This window comes from Seriola dumerili, unplaced genomic scaffold (genome assembly GCF_002260705.1).
Source record: "Seriola dumerili isolate Sdu_G_001 unplaced genomic scaffold, Sdu_1.0 BDQW01000331.1, whole genome shotgun sequence".
Taxonomy (NCBI): Eukaryota; Metazoa; Chordata; class Actinopteri; order Carangiformes; family Carangidae; genus Seriola; species Seriola dumerili.
In genome coordinates, this window is record NW_019174586.1 from 9,631,176 (window position 1) to 9,653,269 (window position 22,094).

The 22,094-nt window shown below is 40.4% G+C and overlaps 1 protein-coding gene across 1 annotated transcript in view; it reads right to left on the bottom strand.

Annotated features, from left to right (window-relative positions):
* Positions 1-22,094, bottom strand: part of LOC111232566 (peroxisome proliferator-activated receptor gamma coactivator 1-beta-like) — a 98,378-nt gene that overhangs the window by 17,118 nt on the left and 59,166 nt on the right. The window contains exons 2-3 of the mRNA XM_022760147.1: positions 14,841-15,026; positions 9,846-10,046 (exon numbers count right to left, since the gene is read on the bottom strand). Of these exons, the coding sequence (XP_022615868.1) occupies positions 9,846-10,046; positions 14,841-15,026 (387 nt within the window). The remainder of the gene's footprint in view (positions 1-9,845; positions 10,047-14,840; positions 15,027-22,094) is intronic.

Consider the following 22,094-nt stretch of genomic DNA (forward strand, 5'->3'; position numbering starts at 1 on the left):
AGTATAGTAAGGCATAAAAGGTCAAAAAACGTCATAGTAGAGTAAGGCATAAAACGTCATATTATATTAAGGTATACAAATGCGAAAAAACGTCATAGTATAGTAAGGCATAAAAGGTCAAAAAACTTCATAGTATAGTAAGGCAAAAAAGGTCATAGTATAGTATGGCATAAAAGGTCAAAAAACGTCATAGTATAGTATGGCGTAGAAATGTCAAAAAATGTCATATTATAGTAAGGCATAAAACGTCATATTATATTAAGGTATACAAATGCGAAAAAACGTCATAGTATAGTAAAAAGTAAAAATATCAAAAAAGGTCATAGTATAGTAAGGCATAAAAGGTCAAAAAACGTCATAGTATAGTAAAGCGTAAAAATGTCAAAAAAGGTCATAGTATAGTAAGGCATAAAACGTCATAATATAGTAAGGCATAAAAGGTCAAAAAAAGTCACAGTATAGTAAAGCGTAAAAATGTCAAAAAATGTCACAGTATAGTAAGGCATAAAAGGTCAAAAAACGTCATAGTAGAGTAAGGCATAAAACGTCATATTATATTAAGGTATACAAATGCGAAAAAACGTCATAGTATAGTAAGGCATAAAAGGTCAAAAAACTTCATAGTATAGTAAAGCGTAAAAATGTTAAAAAAAAAAAAAACGTCATAGTATAGTAAGGCATAAATGGTGAAAAACGGCATAGTATAGTAAGGCATAAAAGGTCAAAAAAACATCATAGTATAGTAAGGCATAAAACGTCATAGTATAGTAAGGCATAGAAGGTCAAAAAAACGTCATAGTATAGTAAAGCGTAAAAATGTCATACTATATTGAGGCATACAAATGCCAAAAAACGTCATAATATAGTAAGGCATAAAAGGTCAAAAAACGTCTAAGTAAATAAAGGCATAAAAATGTCAAAAAACGTCATAGTACATTAAGGCATAAAACGTCATAGTATATTAAGGTATAAAAATGTCAAAAACGTCATAGTATAGTAAGGCATAAAAGGTAAAAAAAAAGTCATAGTATAGTAAGGCATAAAAGGTCAAAAAATGTCATAGTATAGTAAGGCATAAAAGGTCAAAAAAACGTCATAGTATAGTAAAGCGTAAAAATGTCAAAAAAGGTCATAGTATAGTAAGGCATAAAAGGTCAAAAAACGTCATAGTAGAGTAAGGCATAAAAATGTCAAAAAACGTCATAGTATAGTAAGGCATAAAACGTCATACTATATTAAGGCATACAAATGCCAAAAAACGTCATAGTATAGTAAGGCATAACAGGTCAAAAAATGTCACAGTATATAAAGGCATAAAAATGTCAAAAAACGTCATTGTACAGTAAGGCATAAAACGTCATAGTATATTAAGGCATAAAAATGTCAAAAACGTCATAGTATATATCATAGTAAGGCATAAAAGGTAAAAAAAAAAGTCATAGTACAGTAAGGCATAAAACGTCATAGTATAGTAAGGCATAAAAGGTCAAAAAAACGTCATAGTATAGTAAAGCGTAAAAATGTCAAAAAACGTCATAGTATATTAAGGCATAAAAGGTCAAAAAACGTCATAGTATAGTAAAGCGTAAAAATGTCAAAAAACGTCATAGTATAGTAAGGCATAAAAGGTCAAAAAACGTCACAGTATATAAAGGCATAAAAATGTCAAAAAACGTCATAGTATATTAAGGTATAAAAATGTCAAAAAGGTCATAGTATAGTAAGGCATAAAAAGTTATAGTATAGTACATCATATTCATAGTATAGTAAGGCCATGGGGATCCTAAGCAGCCGCTTAGTTGGCTTATGCCTTGGGCCAGCCCTGCCCAAAGTTACAAGGCTGTGGACATAAAAGGAAGGAAGTAAACTACGTCTCCCATGGTACTTTTTTGTAAGAAACATTAAAATAATTGAGTTTGAAATTCTGGTGTTTCCACTGGTGAAAGCTAAAGTAGATGGTGTAAATCATTTTAATTGGGTCAGTTTTAGATGTTTTTTTCCCATTTGCATCAACAAAGCATTTTGAATTTGCACTGTCACACTAGTAACTCACTTCTTTTCCATAGCAACAGCGGATCAGGCTTGTATGTATGTTTGTTTTTTGTTTTGTTTTTTTTTAAATTAGAATTGACAATGGAGAAAAATACCTCTAGAACCAGCCGCTCATAATTATTATTATTTTAATATCATTATTTTTAATTATCCATCCCCCTTGTTATATATTCAGCCACTATATTTGACATTTAATCTTTCACTGGACTCAGTGATGGTGCCAGAAAATCTACAAATATACATCTGACCTGCTGACCAACCTCTAGCTCAACTTTATATGGGGAGCTACATATATCTAGGAAGAGCTAACTAAAAATAAGCATGAAAAATTATAGAGAGAAGAGTCATCATAAATCAAAGTGATGAGGAAGAAGCCTTTTAAGGGAAAAAACAGGAAATGATCCAGTAGATTATTTTTTATAGTGGCAGTGGTTTGCCATAAAGCTGTTGATCATTCTCTGGAGGTCACAGTTAACCACGTTTTATTCACAACACTATCATTGTTTATTACTGTAATGCTTTAATGAAAACGACATTACCACCCAACAGAGCTGGCTGTAACCACAGAATACTATCTGGGTCAAATGACTGAACGGGACGATCGCCCGCATCACTAATGGGGCCACCACGGCCCTTTGTGGGCAAGCCAACTTGGCTCAGAGTGTGTGATGATGCTCCTCTGAGAGTCCCATTGAGGAAAGTGAAGAGGAGACTGAAGGTTTGTGTCTGTGTGAAACACTGAAAACCCTCCAGCAGCGTCCAGGCCCCTGAAACGCTCTACTCTACTCTTCTCCGCTCTACTCTACTCTACTCTGGACACCGTCCAGAGCTCCGCTGGCTGCATCAATGGACACCTTGTTCTGCAGTGGGACACACACACACAAACACACACACACACACACACATAGAAAGAGTTGCCCTGTTGCAATAACACATGAATGACAGACACTGATAAATGCAAAAGAAAAACACATGCAGTGAGACGTAAGTGAAGCACACACGAACACACAAAAACAAGGAGGTATAAGTGCACATAAACATTGACAATCATACTTAAAAGAGGAAAAATGCAGACAAACAACGGACAGGCGCTCACAAACAGATGAGCAGCACATGAACACACACAAATTAAGGTGCAGCTCAAAATAAGCACACATGGCAGTCTGTTTGTAGATAAATGGTTTAACTTGATCATAATTATATCTTATTGAATCTAATGCAGATGCTTCCACAGAGTGCACAAGTGCTCACTGAGTGGTTTTGATGAAAATAAACACTGTGACTCATATGTTACGGTCTTCACAGTTACCACCAGTTACAGTTACCTCATCCCAACTGAACACCTAGGTGAGATTTTGGAGCAACCTGTTACAACATCAATCTCCAACCACCATCAAAGGAATGAATAAGGTGTTTATGTTGGTATTTCCTTTCATTTATTACCCATCTGTATTTCCAAATACATTTTCATTTGTTTAATTTCCTTTACACATATCTTTAATGATATTAGACATGCATTTTGGTTGTTTTATCACTTACCTTTTTACATTTTATGTATCTACAGTATATTTATAACTTGTCAAAGCATTACGAGATATCTTTAATTACATTCTGATTAGTACGACTGAATTTGTCTAGAGCCTACAAATGTACATAAATTACATCCAAATGAATAAAGATAATGTAATTGGATTGAATTAGAATTATGACTAGTTAATGTGTTGAATCATTTTCTTGATGAGTCATAAATAAAATATGGATTAATGTGGATCCAATCAAGCTACTAACATTTAAAACTGACTGACATGTGTAGTGTACATTAGCAGGTAGACAGACACACAAACACAGACAGAGGGGCAGTGGGGCCTTAGTGAGGTCATCTGCAGTATCCTCCTGCACCAGTAGAGGGCAGCGCCACACTCAGGCTTGAACACAGGAGTGACAGCAGTCATGTGACAGTGAACCACTCAACTGATGGAAATAGGTGATGAAACTCTCTCCCTCAGTCTCTCTCTCGCTCTCTCACACACACACACACACACACACACACACACACACACACACACACACACACACACACACACTGACATACACAGAGACGCATACACACATCTTGCAGCTTCAGTAGAGTAAACACCATAATGTTATTACACCAGGCTTTTCTGTGTGAGTGGAAGTGAATGTCAGCTTGCTATTTTTTGTCACTGATAGTGTACACAGTGGAAACACAGCCAGGACACAGGACGATATGATTTATATACAGTAAAGTGAAATATTCTGCTTAATGTCAGGGGTCCTGGAATCTGTCCTGGATTTACTGGGAGCATCACTGGATTTAGAAAAAAGTGAGTCATTCAGCAAATCTAAAAATAAAACCTCTCAGGGGACCGCAGGGAATTGATGGGAATTGATTATTAAAAAACACTTTTACAAATGAGTCAGAATTATTTTTTGATCTTGTTTCACACATTCTTGGCAGGAAATATTTTCCAAGAAGAATCCAGGAGGAAACATGAAGGAAACCAGTTGGAAAAGGAAAACTCTGGGTCATCCAGAGAGCTCTGATATAAATATAGGTATTTCTGTAGTGTAAACAGTGATTTAAACTGTGCTTGGTATTACTACAGTTAAATGGCTGTTACAAATGGATAGTAATGATAGAAGTGTCGTTTCATGGAAAGCTTCATTAGTTCAGATTCAGGAAATTTAAAACAATAATGTAACTATCTAACACTCCACATGTTACTATGTGACTATAATAATGACAAATTTTGTACAAATGGGATTTAACAGCAACACTCCTGCATCAACTTGTCTCTTAAAAATGACATTTCAATTACATCCCTACTGTCAAGTCCTTGCATGACTACCTAAAGTTGATTGTAGGTGGGAAAAACAAGTTTTCTGTGCTCTGTGAAAAAAAATCCCAGCACTGTTCACCAGTGTTCCTGATATGCATTTCATAATTTCACAAGTTTCCCCAAAGCGATAGGAGTCCTGACTTGTCTTGCTTTGCTAGTCACAAATTTGCTGCCTGGAGGCGCTACCAAGATGATGCCCAAGGGAAACGATTTCAGAAGTTGTAGTGGCAACAGCAGAGACAGAGGTAGAGGTGGAGGTAACCAAGCAGCAGCAGCAGCAGCAGCAGGAGTAGTAATAGTAGTAGGAGCATGTGGTTGTTTGAGAGAAAAGTGAAGCTCTCTCTGTGTGTGTGTGTGTGTGTGTGTGTGTGTGTGTGTGTGTGTGTGTGTGTGTGTGTGTGTGTGTGTGCGCGTGGGGAAACTTTGGGAAAAGTGTGTTATCTTGCCAGCTGTCAGAGGAATGAAGCAACAGCCAGTTGACTGAGCGCTGTGTGTCAGGGGATAGAAAAGACTTCTTCAGCTGAACTGCCACAGCATTCGAAGAAAAACAAGCTGGAGTGACACGTGGTGCTGGTGCACGATAAATCATGGATGGGGGTGGGATGGGGGTGGGATGGGGGGCTTCTGGTGTGGTCACTGCAGCAATAAAATACAGGATAAATTATTGCCATTTACATTTTTGTAACATGCAGGGCACCGACGCTAAATCACTGATAACTGAAAACCCTAAGCCACACCTTAACTGTACAGGTTTCAAGTTTTATTCAAATATAGTGGGAAACAGAAACGTCTCCTGCAGTACAAAGCTGCATTTATCTGGAAAATGAATTTGTGCTGCTGACGTTTAAAGTAAACACCGCCCTCATCTGTCCCTGAATGCCGCACCATTACTTCAATCTGCATCTAACTGCTTCTTGTTCCTGTCCACTCCCCGACATTTAATCCTTTCATGTCAGGGACATTGAGATTTCTGATTTGAGATGTCATTGTGCAAAAGTTACATGAAAAATCATTCTGGTCATATCTGAAAATACAAGCACAGAGAAACCAAGCTGACAGACGGCCCACACATGACGGAGAGGCATTTAATCTGGTTGTTCTCAGTATGTAACTGAACCTAGCTCTTCTCATTTGACCTTCATTGTCTCTTCACTTGGCAGGTGTAACTTATTAACCAGCCTCCACTCTGCCTTATTTTGACAAGTTGACTGAGTCTTCAAGGTTAAACAAGGGCAGGGCGGTCGTGTGTGTAAGGGCGACAAAGTTTTGCAACACAACAGTGAAGACGATGGCATCTGGTGGCTCGACCTCTCCGTATCGCCGACCTGTTGTTTTGGGCTAAACAATACCTCCATGGCCTTTAACAGGCCGCAGCAACAAAAACTCCAGTCCTGTGTGGCTGCGCAGTGTGCGCTGTTACCATGCCAGCATACAATAAGCCACACACTAATGGTTATCACTGCAAGGCCTGGCATTTCTTGGCTTCCTCAACTGCCAAACGACTCTGATTCCTGTACTGAACCATCTAAGGTCATTGAAGTCATTATCATTTCCACCAATTTGGAAGGAATGTCACTTCCCCTGGTCATTTTTCCCTCTGATGCCAGTCAGATCCTGTAACGCTACCAACAGTGGTCGCCCTGTCCTGTCTGAAAGAAAAACTCTGGTACATTACAACTATTTTATTTTTAATTTTGTAGCTTCAACAGTCTTCTATCGGTTATGAAAACACTGTACTCACCTAAGCAACTTCTGAGATCTTGGCGACACTAAAATGACCACAACCCCGACCATAACACGACCACTAACATGAGACAACGGTACAGGTTGAAAACAAACCCCCTCAGGCGAGTCAAACATATACTTACAACACAACACTGATTTCCTGGTTCAAGTTTGACCTGCTGCAGCTGTGCACATTGATGATTTGCCTGTGCAATGAGGGATAATTACAAATTACAGGTACATGCACTTTTAGTTATACCTTTGAATTAAGTGGAAGCTCATCTTCCAAAATTGTCAGTTTGTTCACAACCTGTATGAACACCTGACCGCTTGTTTTTACCTTGTTCTTAGGCTTTCAACAGGATCAAAATGTTTTCAATTTAATTAAAATATATCATTTTGAGTGTTTTGCTTTCCTCTGAATCCAGGACAGTACATTATTAGTCAGTTTATTTACTGTAATTTTATATGTGACACACAGCTGCCACTTTTTAAAAATACCCACTGAAAAAAAAAGAATATCACTTTAAGAATACGCTTTATTTTTAATATTTTCACCGTTTTATCTTGCCGTCAAACAGCCCCTTTCCTTTGGAACTACATTATCTCAAGTGTTGAACTACTGTATTCCTACTTTTAATTCTGTCTGACTCAATCAGCTGATCTGCGGAGTAACAGAGTGCGCTCCGTCGTTGTAGGTAACACACACAACCCCAAGTCAAATAACCCGATCTGTCACTTTAAGCTACTGAATGTAACTTTAAAATGAAGAAACGTCACAGTCTCCCTCTTACGAAGGAAAAGCTGAGTTCATAAGCATAAATGGCCCTTTGTTCAAACACACTCAGGAGCATTACTTGGTCTTGTATGACCAGTAGCTTATAGCAGCTAGTGTTACAGGTAGATACAGCTATAAAAGTGACATTACTGAGCGAGTTTTCTTTTCTACTTGTGTTACTGTTAAAATATGTTTCAGCCTTCACTACCATCCTTCATCCTCATCATCCTTTAACCTGTAGTTGTTAAAATGTCTATAGAAGCATTTATTTTTGCTTGTTTTTTAGTTAATTTTTTCCTTATTAAAACCTATTCCTCCAGCTTGAACTGAAGTCCTGCTGAACGAGGAGTCCTGTTGCTCACTGTTGACTCCTCCTGAAACTTCAAGCTTAACAAATCTCCGCTGACTTCACTGACAGACTTGTTTTATAGTTGAATTCGGTGTGTAATTGCAAATGGGAAGGCAGTGCAGCTCTGTGAATATTTACGCTGTAGGTATTCAGCCATCCAACATGACTCACGGCCGCCAAACAATAGCATCTTTGTAGGCTGCCGCTAAATCAGAGCGCACAAGAAACCCCTGTAAGCCGCCCCCTTTGCTGTGAAATTTAAGTCAAATTAAGGAAGCGGGCTGGATTCATCTTGACAAGTGCAATAAGGCCACATTACAGCAGTAATCATAAGTCTTTTATTGCAGTGAAATAGCTTCCTGCTTCAATTAAGTTCCAGTGCCTGCATTCTCCTGACAGCAGAGTGAACCGAGGGGAAAGTAGGGCACAAGACTCGCTGCAGAGGGGTACGGCAATTTGTTGTTTCTGTGTGATGAGACGGAGGTTTAGTATTTTTGCAAAGGACGTGGTTCAGGTGCAGGCAGGGGCTGATAGCAGGAGGGGAGAGAAAAAAACAAGGTTTGTTCCTAGAAGCCTGCTTCAGGGAACGATAGAGGGGCCCAGAGAGAAAAAAGAGAGAGAGAGGCATCCAGCAGCATTGTGTGAAAAGAGAGAGAGAGAGAGAGTGAGGGAGAAAGAGGGGGAACAGGGCTGAAAACAACCAAGCACACATAAACAAGCTCACACACATAAACTTGACCACGTGCTGGAAGACCACACACACATTCGGATTACTGAACTTGTGAGGACTTCTGACTACATCCATCTCTAATCCTCAAACCTGAACCTGATCTGGACTTTAATGAAAAATTCTTGTTTATCAACAACTTGGGTCTTTTTTTCATAGTTTTGACCGTTGTTTTATCAGTTATAACAGTGTTGTAATCAAGTATTCGCTAAGATATGAGAACACGACAACAGTACTACAACAAAGTCCAAAGTTTAGGTAAGGGATGTTTTCAAGTTCCCTTGTCCCAGAAGTTCATTTGCTAGTTAAATTTGGCTTGGCTTATGTTTTTTTTTTTTTTTTTTGCCATAACCTATCTCTGACATTGTGAATTTGTTTTTATATATATTATATAATTTATCCTGTACATTTTCATGTAAAGTCAGCACATTTCTAAAGCTGAAAACATCTCACCACAAAGTCTATTTAGTAGCTGTTATAAAAGTTGATATTGAAAGTTCATCCTTTACCTGGTTAGCTTTGCTTACTTGATAACCTTAACACCAACAAGGACAAGAAGTTTAAAACCCCAATGAAGAGCACCTTGTAACCCAGGTATTGAAAGGTGCTCTATAAATAAAATTTACTTTACTTACTTATTTATTTTTATGACATTTGTTTGATTTCAACTTGTGGGAAGAAAACAAATCCTTCTAACTTAAGCCTACTGCTAGTTCTAAACCTAAAACTAGATGCAATCCAGTACTGACACTGACTTAACTGAGAACTAATCATAATTCTAGTTAATAATCAAAACTAATGAATAAGCATCTGCAGCATGTCCTCAGCCTAAAGGATTTCAAACTTTCTCTCTATTCTTGTAAAGACATGTGCTCCTTAGAAATCATGAAATGCAACACACACACACACAAAGACACACACACAGACACACACAGGACTGGATGAAAGGTTACTGTGTGCCTCAGCGCCCCTCTGTTTTCCTGGAGCTAAAGGCGGACTTTGAACCTTGCGGGCCAACAAGGGGAACATCAAGGTTAGCAAACGCGACACAGATTAAGATACTGGGGAGAAAAAGAGAGGGAGAGCATGGGAAAAGAGAGGTACGCCATGGGAGTGGGTGGTGTTTAAAGCATGTATTAAAGGCCCCACTTCAACAGGCTTTTTTTTGTGCTGCAACAGATCTGCAGACCACTGACAAAGAAGAAACATGAGGGTATTTGAAAATATCAAGTTCTTCAACAGGGGTAAATGTTCAGATATGTGTTGCAGAAGTGAGGTTGGAGACGCACAGAGGAAATAAGTGTTCTGATCAGAAGTTTTCGTTATCTACCAACAGTATAGAGGGGCTCTTACTAGTGATGGGTCCTCTGTCTCAGCTCCCAGGGACTGGCTGAAGTCCTCAGCACTGAGAGGAAGACTATCCTCTTCCTCCTCTTCCTGGTCAGGCTCCTCTCCCAGGGCTGGGAAGACGGAGAGCCCGCCCACCTCGGCATCCACCATGCCATCCAAACTGTCGGTCAGAGCGGCCAGCAGAGCCGCATTCTCCTCTTCTATCTGTAGGGAGTCAAACGCAGAGAGAACATGGGTCAGAACATTGTGAATGTACAGGATAAAGGTCAGCACATTTCTAACGCTGAAACCATCTCACCACAAGGTCTATTTAGGAGCTGTGATGAAAAAGATTTTACCTGGCTAGCTTTGCTAACTTGCTAACTTTTAGGCCAACATGGACAAGAAGTTGAATATCTCCCATTCTGTGACATCTCTGTCAAACCCCCATTAACTACTGTTCCCCATCCTACCTCATTTCTACATTTCCCAGGATTCAAAATCATTTCAGGGAAGCAGCATTAACTTTTTTTTCTCTTCTCTCAGCTGCTGTGACCATATAAGAGAGGACATCAATTGCAGGAGATTTTCCAGTGAAGAAAACGCTGACAATCAGCTTCACTTATATCCCAAAATACCTGTGGCCACATTGCATTCTGGTCTATTTCCTCACAATCCCCCCCCTGTGTGGTTGTTGAACGTCGGCAGAAAATAGCAGCTCTTCAAAGAAGCCCTCGCTTTCATTTGTTCACATTTATTGTTGATGTAAACCTGAAAGAAAGCTTGCGTAGCAGATACAAGCTACGTCTTATGATGAATTAAAGGTCCCATATTTTACACTTTTTCAGTGTTTTATTTAAAGTTTTGATATTTATAATAAACAAAGTATTTGTGGTTTCAAGTAACAAAAACCATCTCAATGTAGTTTTACACCTCCTCTCTCAGGCTTTTCTCTGGAGCTCTAGTAACAACAGGTCGGTGAGCCAATCAGAAGAGAGGAGACTCTGAGCCTCTCTTCTGATTGGCTGACTGTTTTCTGAGTGATTGAATAAAAATATAGCAGATTTCAGGTAAACACTCAAAGAAACCAAATCCTGCTAGATTGGATGGTGGGTCCGGTTGGGCGGGGCTTGGTGAATGGAGAGCGGACACTGCTTTGTTGTGTCATCACAAAGTTACAATAAGTCCTGACGGCTCATTTTAAGGCTCAGTTTCTGAATACAGGCTGTGTGCATTTCTCTGTGGACTGAGCACTTCGAAACTTTCACAGTATTAATATAGAACCTAGACCTGCTTTATAATCAAAAATGAGATGGTGATCTCACTTTATACAATATGGGACCTTTAAGATTTTACAAATGTTTTATGTGACCCTGCACTGCAATCCAAAGACATGAAATAACAGCCATATTTGAGTCATTTAGTCCGGAGTATCAAGACAGTTGGAAAATAACTAAATTCTAATAGATTTATATATGTATATTACATTTATGTATGGAAATAGAAAAGAGACTCCAGACTTTTGGAACCAACCTCTCCTCTATCTTCCTCCTCTATTCACGCTTAATCAGCTGTTATCTGAAGTCCACTCTTGCTTCTCTTCTATCTCGTTTGTTAACATGGTCAGGATAATGTAACCCTGGCCTTTGACCTCATTATAAAGAACAATACACAAGTTTGCTGAAACAGGAGTTTTTGTCTTATAAATGGTTATTGACCAGTCTGCATCGTCATTTTCCCTTTCACTTTGATTAATGTGATTCATTTTGACTGCCTTGGTTCCTGTGATGGTGTACATGCTTCTCCAAGAAAAAAAGAAAAAAAGAGAAAGCATGAAAACAGCCTAATTTGAAGATACACATCAAATACACATTTATCTGTAATTTCAGTCCAAAATTTGCCCCTTCTGCACCCTCCTCCATCCCTCCTGTTACATCCACACAGGGGTTGTTTACTGTTATGGAGCTGCCATCTTGCTGAGAGCGGAGTCTGGTGGAGAGGTGATAGCATGGCTGGCCTACGGGAAGCCACTGAGCTCCAGTCATCTGTCTCTTCCTTTTATCATCCAGCTCTATCTGTTCCCGGCTGCCAAACTATTTATTATTAAATTTATTCCCTGTCTCTCAGGCTTGCTGACGCTCTTTCTCTTCACTGGATGCGGCAACTTAAGAGTTCGAATCTCTCTAGTCGATGTCAGGAGTGTACTCAGAGTCAAAGTTAAAGTTTGATGGGGCATAAATGATTCTGTTCCTGATAATTATAGTCATCTTTGGGTGAAATATATTTCCGTTTTACTTAATTCACTCCTTTATCCACATTGTACTACATCTCCAGAGGCATGAGTTTGAATCCAACTTCTTATACATCATTTTCATACTAAAACGTTCTTTCCATTTTTCATCCTGTATGAAAGAAACAGGGATGGCAACAGTGAAAGAGAAAAAGTGACATATAAGAGGCAGCATAACAGCATTACTATTATCATTATGTATTATTATTAAAGTCATAATTTTAACCTAACCTTTCTAACTCTCTCCAAGGCTAAATGAAGTCGGACTTACACACACAAACACAGATCAATCTGGTCCAACATGGGATTAGATTCCGATGCGCTACTGCAAATAAGTGGCGTATTGATGGGAAGCAGAGAATCAGAGACACGGGGGGCCTCATCTGTCCGCTTATCACTCTATTCATTACTGTGTTCATAACCCAAAGCCGTCTGACCGTCTGCTCTGCTGTAGCCTATTAGTCTGATCAATACAATATTGGCTAAGATATAATATAGTGGAGGAATGAAGGGGGGCGAGGTAGGGAAAACCAAGGGAATATCAACTTTTCTTTAAAAGATAATAAAGAGGAAAGTAGAAAAAATTGAACTATGTATACAAGCTGTGAAATATGGGTTAAAGTAGTTATGAGACTGAGCACAAAAGTTGAAGAAGTTGAGGAAAGAAGGCAAGGAAAGGATGATGTCAAACCCCGGAGAAAATAGACATGTGAAAAGACGGATAATAAAAAGAGAGAGAAGCCATTTAAAAAGGGAAATGTATGAGAGAGACGCAAAAATAAAGTGAGATAAAGTCAGAAAAAAAAAGACTCAATTTGAGACTAAAGTCAAGAAAAGATTCAGTGAGGAATCTGAAGTACAAGGGAAAGGAGGAAATGGAGCAAAATTGAAAAAAGAGAGCTCAACAAACAGATAAGAGACAGCAAGTAAAATAGCAAAAGTATTTGAGAAAAAAAGATGGAGAGAAATAGAGATAGATGTGCCTGTATCCATGTCATGTTTTCTCTTTTGTCTCCTTCCTCTCGTAAGTCTTTATCAGTTGAATGCTGTCAGCAGCAGATCACAGTAATGAAGCTTCCTGCTCTCGCACCTTTCTCATAACGATTATGCCGTCAGTACAAATATCTATTACCGCTTATGTACTTCTTTTGAGTCTGTCCTCAGATACCAACTGTGTCGTAAAGTTTTGTTTTGTGTCGGCAGCAGGAAGACAAACAGTCACTCAGGCGTCAGCTAATGGGGATCGAAATGAGAATAAAAACTGAGAAAGACACAGAGGCAGTCTGTGTTTACTTCACCTACATTCCCATCATGCCTTGCCTACCTTCGTTTAACCAATACTGTGTAGTGCATCGCAACATCACAGCAATTTTCACCAGCAGAGTTGCATTACATAGCCGATGATCTGGACCTAAATGCTACTTTATCTCTCTGTTGTCGTCTTTTTATTCTCAAGATGCACTCAATTTAGCCTCTGTAATGGGACCACGAGACATAACTGGAAACGTATAGACAATCAATGATCCAGGGTTTGCTTTCAGATAGAAAAAAAACAAGGAGGGTGTTCCCTGAATTCATCCAGCAAGGGCACCTGATACTGTAGCCTCAGGCCTTTCACTGGCGCTGTAGAAGCACTGGGCTGATCCAAACTGATGGACTGCTTCCGTCATCATGTTACACACAGCGTAACTGGCACTTACTTTCTTGGCAGTGCCCTCTGAGACATGCTGCATATCCAAATTTCAGCAAGGGAATCAGGTGAAGGGTCAGGGCTTTGCATGTGTCAACAGCGAAGGAAATGTTGGCCCCAAAGCCAAGATTTATTAAATGTACGAAATCATCCTGCCCCCTACATTTGCCTGTTCAAACCCACATCTCTTACGAAATCTGCTGAAGACCCACTGGACTAATAATTCCACATTTCTGCTGAACAGTATTATCAGAAATAAAACATTTACACAAAGCAAGCCACCCCTAAGTCACCCATAACCTTAACCCAAGCTGAGGAACTGAAATCCCTTAGCACCTCAGTGGGACTGGGTTGTTTTTACTAACACTGCACAAAATCAGCTCCATATTTGTTTTAAAGCACATCTAAACTAGGTGTCCTCTAGACACAAAAGGTTCAGCCATTTAAGGTTCCTTCTGTCATTGCTCAAACATTTATGTTGTGTTTAGGGGTCAAACAGGATGTTTTTCCTCAATCAAATCAGATTAAAAACTTTCCATTTAAACTGTGGCTTCAGGGTGCCAACTTTGTGGATTAGTCTTAAACCTCAAGCAATCTGTGCTTGAATCTGTTGATGAAGTGGGTCATTTTCTTGTGCAAGGGCTTGTTTGTGCCTTTAACAATGTACCTGTACTTGCAACATTTGCAGCAGTTTCTTAACGAACCTGAAGCCTTTCTGAACAATTCTTCAACATGAAGCAGCATTTTGTTTGTCTGTCTTTGGAGTCTGATAATCAAAAGGGGGATGTGAATGCCATGTTTTTTACTGGCTGACTTAGAATTTCCCAATGGTGGACTTTCCAACCCGCATTTAACATGGCTTAAAGGATAAAGACAAAATAACTACTGTTTAAAACCAGCTAACTCTAAACAACTGATCCTTAGGCCAAGATTATCTGTAAGTAATAACATTTACGATAAAAGCATGACTACAATCATTGAAGAGCTTGTCCAAGGCTGAATTCAGAGCAACATCTGTGTTTCGGTGATGAAGCCTCACCTCGAAGAGCTCATCTGCCGTACTGTAGTGGATGGAGGCCGGTGACGCGTCTGCAGGCTGATCATTGCACCACTGCAGCTCGCTGAGACAGTTGACACTGTCGAAGTCACTGGTGTCCAGCTGGGAGAGGTCGATGTCCGGGAAGTCAGTGTCCAAACGGTCCGAACACACCTCCTCCTCCCCATACTGAAGATGGAAAAAGAGAGAGAGAAACAGGGAAAGGTCATGTTAGTCTAACATCAAGATTAAAGCAAAACTCCCAGGCGGTTTGTTCTTGCAACAGAAGTGCATGAGCCTCTTTGTAAAACGTGATCCCAAAAAACTGGAGGTGCTGATCACAGCTGGAGGAAACCTCAGTGAGAAATGAACAAGTTTGCATGCGTCACTCATGTCTGCCACTTTGCTCTTTTATGCGATCACAAAGGAAATGCTGTTTTCTCAGTAACCGCTGCTCTCTGAAACGCAAGCTACCAAACATGGGAAATAATTCTGCTCCCTCTATGAGACTGCCGAGGTTGGTGTTTTCTCTGAAGTTCATTGCTCAGCGCAGCACTACCATTGTTAGAATTAGGGGTTTAGTTCCCATTGGGCCACCCTTTCTAAAATATGTATGCAGTTGAAGTACTGTGAGGCACTTTCGATAAAAGCTTCCATCATCTGGCATATACTGTATATTATTACACTGTTAACTGTCTGAGTCACAAGGAGCTCTCATCAACAGCCCCTCATCTCTCAACAGCTACTCATTACAGATAATGAGACTTCCATGTTACACGAGGTTCGACACTGAAACCAATAGAGGCATCTGCCCCAGCACAATGCAGGATTAGACCGAAAATGTGTCACACACACTGGCAGTCGTTGTGGAAGTGCCTTCATGCATTTATCCTGCTACATCTCCCTGTGGCTCACAACAAAGTGCAATCGTGACCCAAGAGGTCTTCAGGTGATTAGTTCCCCTTCGTTGGTTGAGTGTGTGTTAATCAGTGAAATGAGCTGTTCTGCTTAATATGTAGGCTCTTTGGTCACGGTGGCAACATGGTTGATCGAGCTTTGTTTTGCTGTGTTTCATACAGTCAGACATGTTGTGAACCACAGTTCTTATAAACTAAATGATTTGCTCTGTGGAAATCCTCTAGAACAGCCTGCAAGAGACAATCCTATGAAGATTACCTCAGGGCACTCTCAAAATGTTATGAGACCTTACTCCAATTGCAGTAATTCATTGCTTTTCAACTGTGACACACGCTTTCATTCATTCACAGATTAAAATTTAAAATTACTTGATGTACCCCTATAAACCTCATTAAGGGATGTCGAGTTGCAAACCTCAGAAATCCCTCTAATAACCTCTTGAACCCACTTCATCCCTTGAACTTGATCAGGGACATTGCCAGCTCCCTCGCGAATCCATGAAATACCCTCATGATCCTTTGGGAACTTCTAAAACCCGTAGATCCTAAAACCCTCACTGAAAAAGGCTGTAACCCCAGTGAATTCCTGAACCCCTTCAATGAAACCCGAATCTCTTTGAAGAACCCCTCAATCTATGTAAGTATCCAGGAAACCTCCTCAAGAACTCTTCAGCCCTTCTCAAAAGCTCTTAGACCTCATCAAGCATGCCTCAAAGCCCCTCAAAAACTTCTGGAGTCCACTCTAGAAACCCTGAAACCCTCTCAAGAAGCTTTTTTTTTTACAGGCTGTAGAGTGTTTGAAATCCCCAAGAAATCCTATAGCCCCCTAAAGAACCATTTACACCCCTCCAGGAACCCTTTTAACACTATTAAGAATCCCGGAAACCTCCTTAAGAGTCCCTTAAATGCTCTTAAGAACACGTGGAATCCCCTTGCAAACGCCTCAATCACGTTCAAAAACCTCAGGAACCCCAAATTGTGCTCTACTAAACTAGTGTTCCAGTCAGAAATAGCTGCCACGTGGTCTGCAGTCACAACACATGGCTTAGATTCAGACAGAAACATTGGGCCACGTCACTGAGAGAACAGAAAAAAGAAGAAGAGCAGGAAGTGTGTGTACGTGACTCAGTGTGTAGCGAGGCGACTGTGGTCTCTCAGGGGAGAAGAACGAGGGAGGAAGGAGGAGGAAAAGTTTGGAGAAAGAAGGAAAAGAGGGCAAGGAGGGGAAAGAAAGAGGAAACACTTGGGAACAGAAACCAGTCCAAATGGAATTTAACAAGGAATCCAAGCATTGTGTGAATCTGTATGTGTGTGCACATGTAGGCTGTTTCCTGAGAAGACGAGAGAGGGATCAGTGACCTATTGTATCCATGATGAGGAAGCATGCTCTGTTACTGGTCTCTCATTCACTTATAAGCCCACACCCACACACCCACACACATGCAGACACACGCACACACACATCAACACACTTCCTTTTTCATTCATCTCACAGGGCAGACCAGTTAAACCAACCGTCTTTCAAACTGAATCAAACAGACAGTTTTCACTCCCTATCAGATTTCTTCAGCAGTAACGTCACGTCAGACTGACTCTAAACACTAAACTGCACATTGTTTCTTTAATATTTTGTCTCTGACATCTGAGAATACATATTGTGTCCCATGTTATAAAATTAGTTATTTATTCTGATGTTGATGAGAATATGAGAATATGAAAAGCACAAAGGTAGAGACAGAAATTTAAAAGTGTATAGAAATAGTAAAAGTCTATTTCATATGAATTGTTGTCTTTATAATACAGGAGGTTACACTACGCCCTCTGAGCAGCGCTACGTCTTCCGGGCAGATTGGAAGCTATAGTGAGTCGCTGTGGGAAAGTGACATGACGGGCCGGGGCTAGCTGGTTAGCGTGCTAACTTCAGTTGAAGATGTTGCTGTCCACACCTGGAGATAGCTGTTGGTGAGTAAAGGAATGAAGTTTGATGCTGAAGTTGCAATGTTTCTGCAACTGGTAACTAAACAGCTGTTGATGCTAACGTTGTAGCAATAGCAATTTGTTTGCCATAAATTTAACCTGGCTGTCCAGCTGAAAGATCTGCTGCAGCAGCTAACAGCTAGCTAAGCTAATCAAATCTCTCTCTGTGAATCTGCAGAATTCACATTTCCTGAAAATTAATCAACAGTATACACATTCAGCATGAATTTATAATAATTCATTATCTCTGCTTCCACACAGCAGTGAATGACCATCAACATCTCAATTCTCTAATCCTTCCCTAAAGCTCTTGTCTTGTGATTCTGCCACTGTGCTGATTTTTGAAAATATTTATCTTGTTTCATATCCTTACATCATATTTTAAACTGTTTTATTATTACAACTGCTCCCCTGCCTGTGTGTGTGTGTGTGTGAGTGTGTGTGTGTGTGTGTGTGTGTGTGTGTTTATTTGGTCTGAGCGAGGAGTGTTTATTTGGGTCAAGGGATGGATAACACGAGCTGATATCATTTATGGTTTCATAAATTACAGAGCAGAATTACACAGCACACCAGAGCAGACTTGATCAAAGAGCCAATCAGCAGAGTGGAGAGAGAAAGAGAGAGGATGGAGGGATGGAGGGAGAGAGAGGTGTGAAGAGGAGAGAAGGATGAAAGGAAAAAGGAGGGAGAAAAGAGGGAGAGACCAAGGGAAGAAAGGGAGGGGAAAGAGAGATGAAAGGAAATAAAAAAGAGGGAGAAAAGGGAAATGAGGACCAAGAGAGAGAGAATAAAAGAGTGATAGAGGAGGAGCTATGAGGAGAGGGAGGGGGAGGGCAGTCATGACTTGATAGAGAAGCAGAAGAAGATGGGAAGGAGGGAGGAGACGAGATGGGGAAAGGATGCCCTCTATAAGACCCTCCCGTTGCTTCCTCTCCTTCCAGTTGCTGATGCAGATGTGTGTTTTCACCTAGCTGTCTGTGCATGTGTGTGCGTGCGCGTGTTTTTGTTAGTTAGCATGCAGCTCACATCCCCCTCACGTGTGCCTGACTCATGCCCCTCCACCACTCGTTCGCCCTGCTCATCATTCCTTTCTTCTCTCCTCTTTCATCTCGTTCTCTTCTCCCTTCCCTCCTTCACCTTTCCTTCATTCAGCATCATTTCCTCTACCTCTGCTCTTAATCTGTGCTCTTTTCATTCTTCTCTCATTCCGTCTCAATAATTTCATGTCCTTTTCCCTTCTTCTCTTTTCTCCTCTTTCCTCACGTCTTACGCCCTGCTCTCCTCAGCATCATTCTTCCCTTGTTCCCTTCTTTTGTTGCTCTTCTGCTGTTCGCTCCTCTCCTCCTCTGATCTTTGACTTTCTTCTCCTCTACTTTACTTCCTTTTCTGTTTCCTCCCACTATTTTTCTCCTCTCATTCTTCCTTGTTGCCCAGAATCTCTTCTTTCTCAGCTTCTTCTATTCCATTTTCATCACATTTCCTTTCTCCTCAGCACCCGTCCTCTCAGCTTAGCTTTCTCATGTTCTCCTTCTTCCTCTTCCATCTAGCCATCATCCTCTCATCTCTTTTCTTTCCTCTTTACTGCCCGTCACATCATTCTTTTCTTCCATTCCCTTTAATCTTTTCCCCTTTCCTCTCCTTTTTTCTTCACTCCTCTATCTCTCCTCTATTTCCTTTTATCATCTATCTATCTATCTATGTCTATTCCTTCTCCATCTTCTTCTGATCTTCTCCTCTCTCCTTCTGCCCCTTCGTCATCTTCTCTCTCCTAGCTCTTTTCTGTCTTCCCTTCTTCTTCCTTACATCCTTCCCTCTCTCCCTCCTCGTAAACAGAGGACAGCTTGATTGATTTTTTCGTTTCCACTCAGGCTTTCTCTCTCCTCGGTCATCCCTCCCTTCTCTTCTCTTTTCTCTCCATTGCAGCCGTCAATCAATAAAAACATCCTTGGGCATAGCACACACATTTCATACGTCTCAACATGTTGCACCAGAAAAAAGGAAAACTGGACAGGAAGTGGAAAATGATCAGTACATACATGCACACCTACATACAGGGCTGCTGTGATGTGAAGTCATTGGTATCACATTCACATACCATCTGCTGGTGTGTCCTACTCTCCGTCACACACACTCAAACACACATGTACCGAAAGAGACATCCCCACACCACATGTTAACACACATCCCTTGCATACAAAACCACGTCAACACGCGTCATATACACATGACACGCATCTGAGCATCCTCTCTGCAGCAGCAGCAGCAGCAACAGAAGGCGATAGGCGACCGCTGAATGTAGCTGTGGCGCGTTCCCAACTCTGCGCTGCCTCTGAATAATGATGAAGCCCCCGACAGCTACGCAACATGACTCACAGACGCCGGGAGGAAGAGGCAGCGCAAACGAGCAGCTCAGCAAGAAGCAACGCCTTCTCTACTCCACTCTTATTTCCTTTTTCCCAGCACTTCTGTGGTGTACATGATCCCTGAACATCATGTTGCATCTATTGTCTGAGTGCAGTGACCAGTGACCTCGAACAAGCTCAGTGCTGGTTGTTGTAAGGTTTTCAAAACGCATCCAGGAAGATGCTCGATCAATAGTTGGTAGTCTCGATAAGGTAAAGGAAAACTCCACCAAAAATTACAGATTTTTGCCATCATAACAGTTTCTAATGGCAGTCATAACAAAAGAAGTGTTAAAATGTCTATAGATACCACGACTGTGGTGGTATCAATTAGTCAACTGTTGATTCAGGTTCAGTATGTTCCCAACACTCCTTGTTTCTCCAAAACATTGCTTAATACTCTGCCTTTATGTCACACCATCGCCTCCTCTTACCGCTTACACGCTAATATATTTAGCAATTTAATGGCAACACAACAATTATACTATTATACTCTGGGTCATTAGTGGAGTCTGTTGAGACTGTTGTCAATCCAAAATGAACTACGGCTGCTGTTCTCTGAGAACAAACAAGCTTGAACCCTGTCAGAGAAACCTTTAGAGCTTACAGGCTGAGATTTTCAGTGGAACAAGCCTTTAAATGTATATTTGCAAATAATTTACCTATAATTAATCATGTTCCATGTCCTTAGATCTAGTCTGCCGTGTCAGGGATTGGCACACCCAGGTCCTATATTTCATCTGGCCTAAAACGCCTCGGGATGCCCCAGGAAGAGCTAAGAAAACGGCGCTGGGGGGGTTGGACGTCCAGACTACCTTTCCTGACCTGCTGCCACTGCAACTCAACCCTGGATTAAGAGGTTGAAAATGGATGGATGGATTTATCAATAATTGCTAAGATCCTCCAAAGAAAGTTTCACAACTCTTTATACGTAAACAACCAACAACAAACAACCAGTGTCTTAGTCTGCAGTTTATTATGAAAATGTGAGGTACATTACATTGCATTGTGTCCTTTCTGCTCTGCCATCTCCATGTTTAAGGACTTGCCAAGATACTTGGGCAACTAAAACTACTTGGCTAAGGTTAGAAAAAGGTTACCCTCATGGTTAAAAGAAGCCATCACTGACTGCTGTTTGAAGATGAGATGAATCACTGTCAACTCTCGAAATCCAGCTTTTCTACTCAGAGAGGTGTCAAGGAAATACAGACCTGGCTCAACATGTTTTCACTTTCATGTCTCTAGTTTTAGTGTGTCAATTGTAAATTAATAATTTTTGTAACTTCTGTTTAACTTGGTTGAGTCAAGTCTAAAGTCTCAATTCAACAGCTCGACTTTAAATTACATCACCTCTGGTGTAATTATATCATAGAGTGAATCTATGAGTGCGAAATTTCCCCTTCGCAACACTTCAAAAAGATGCATGTTGGGTAAGCATAAACATAGGTTGCTTTAAGCCTTTGAGCAAAGATCAATGCCATCACTTTCCTGGTGAGTAAAGTTTCTTTGCAAAGTAAAAAAGCTGTCAAAGTTTTTGCAATTCATCGACTCTTTCAGATGAACAGAGCCCTCCTGTGCTGGGTCAAACACAGTTCATTAGCCCAGTAAGGCAGTGAAACAGCCTATTTGAATCCATATAAAGTCTCAATGCATGGAGTTCAAAAGAAGCTCACTCAGACTCCCTGAACATCCCCTACTGAGGTGGCCTTTAGCGAAAAAAAGAGTTTGAAATCCACAAGTCTGAGGTGTGAATACAAATCAGGGTTTTTGATGAAAATGCTCAGCCATCTTTCTGTGGGAAAAATAATAGTCTTATATTTGCTAAAAGGGGAAATAAAAGGGAGAAAAGTGGTTTATTCTTCTATGTTTTAATGCACTGTAATATAAGTGGCATAACACAATAGCATCACAGGAATGAATACATCACTCACTGTGTCTCTGTCTAAATCGATTATGGCTTA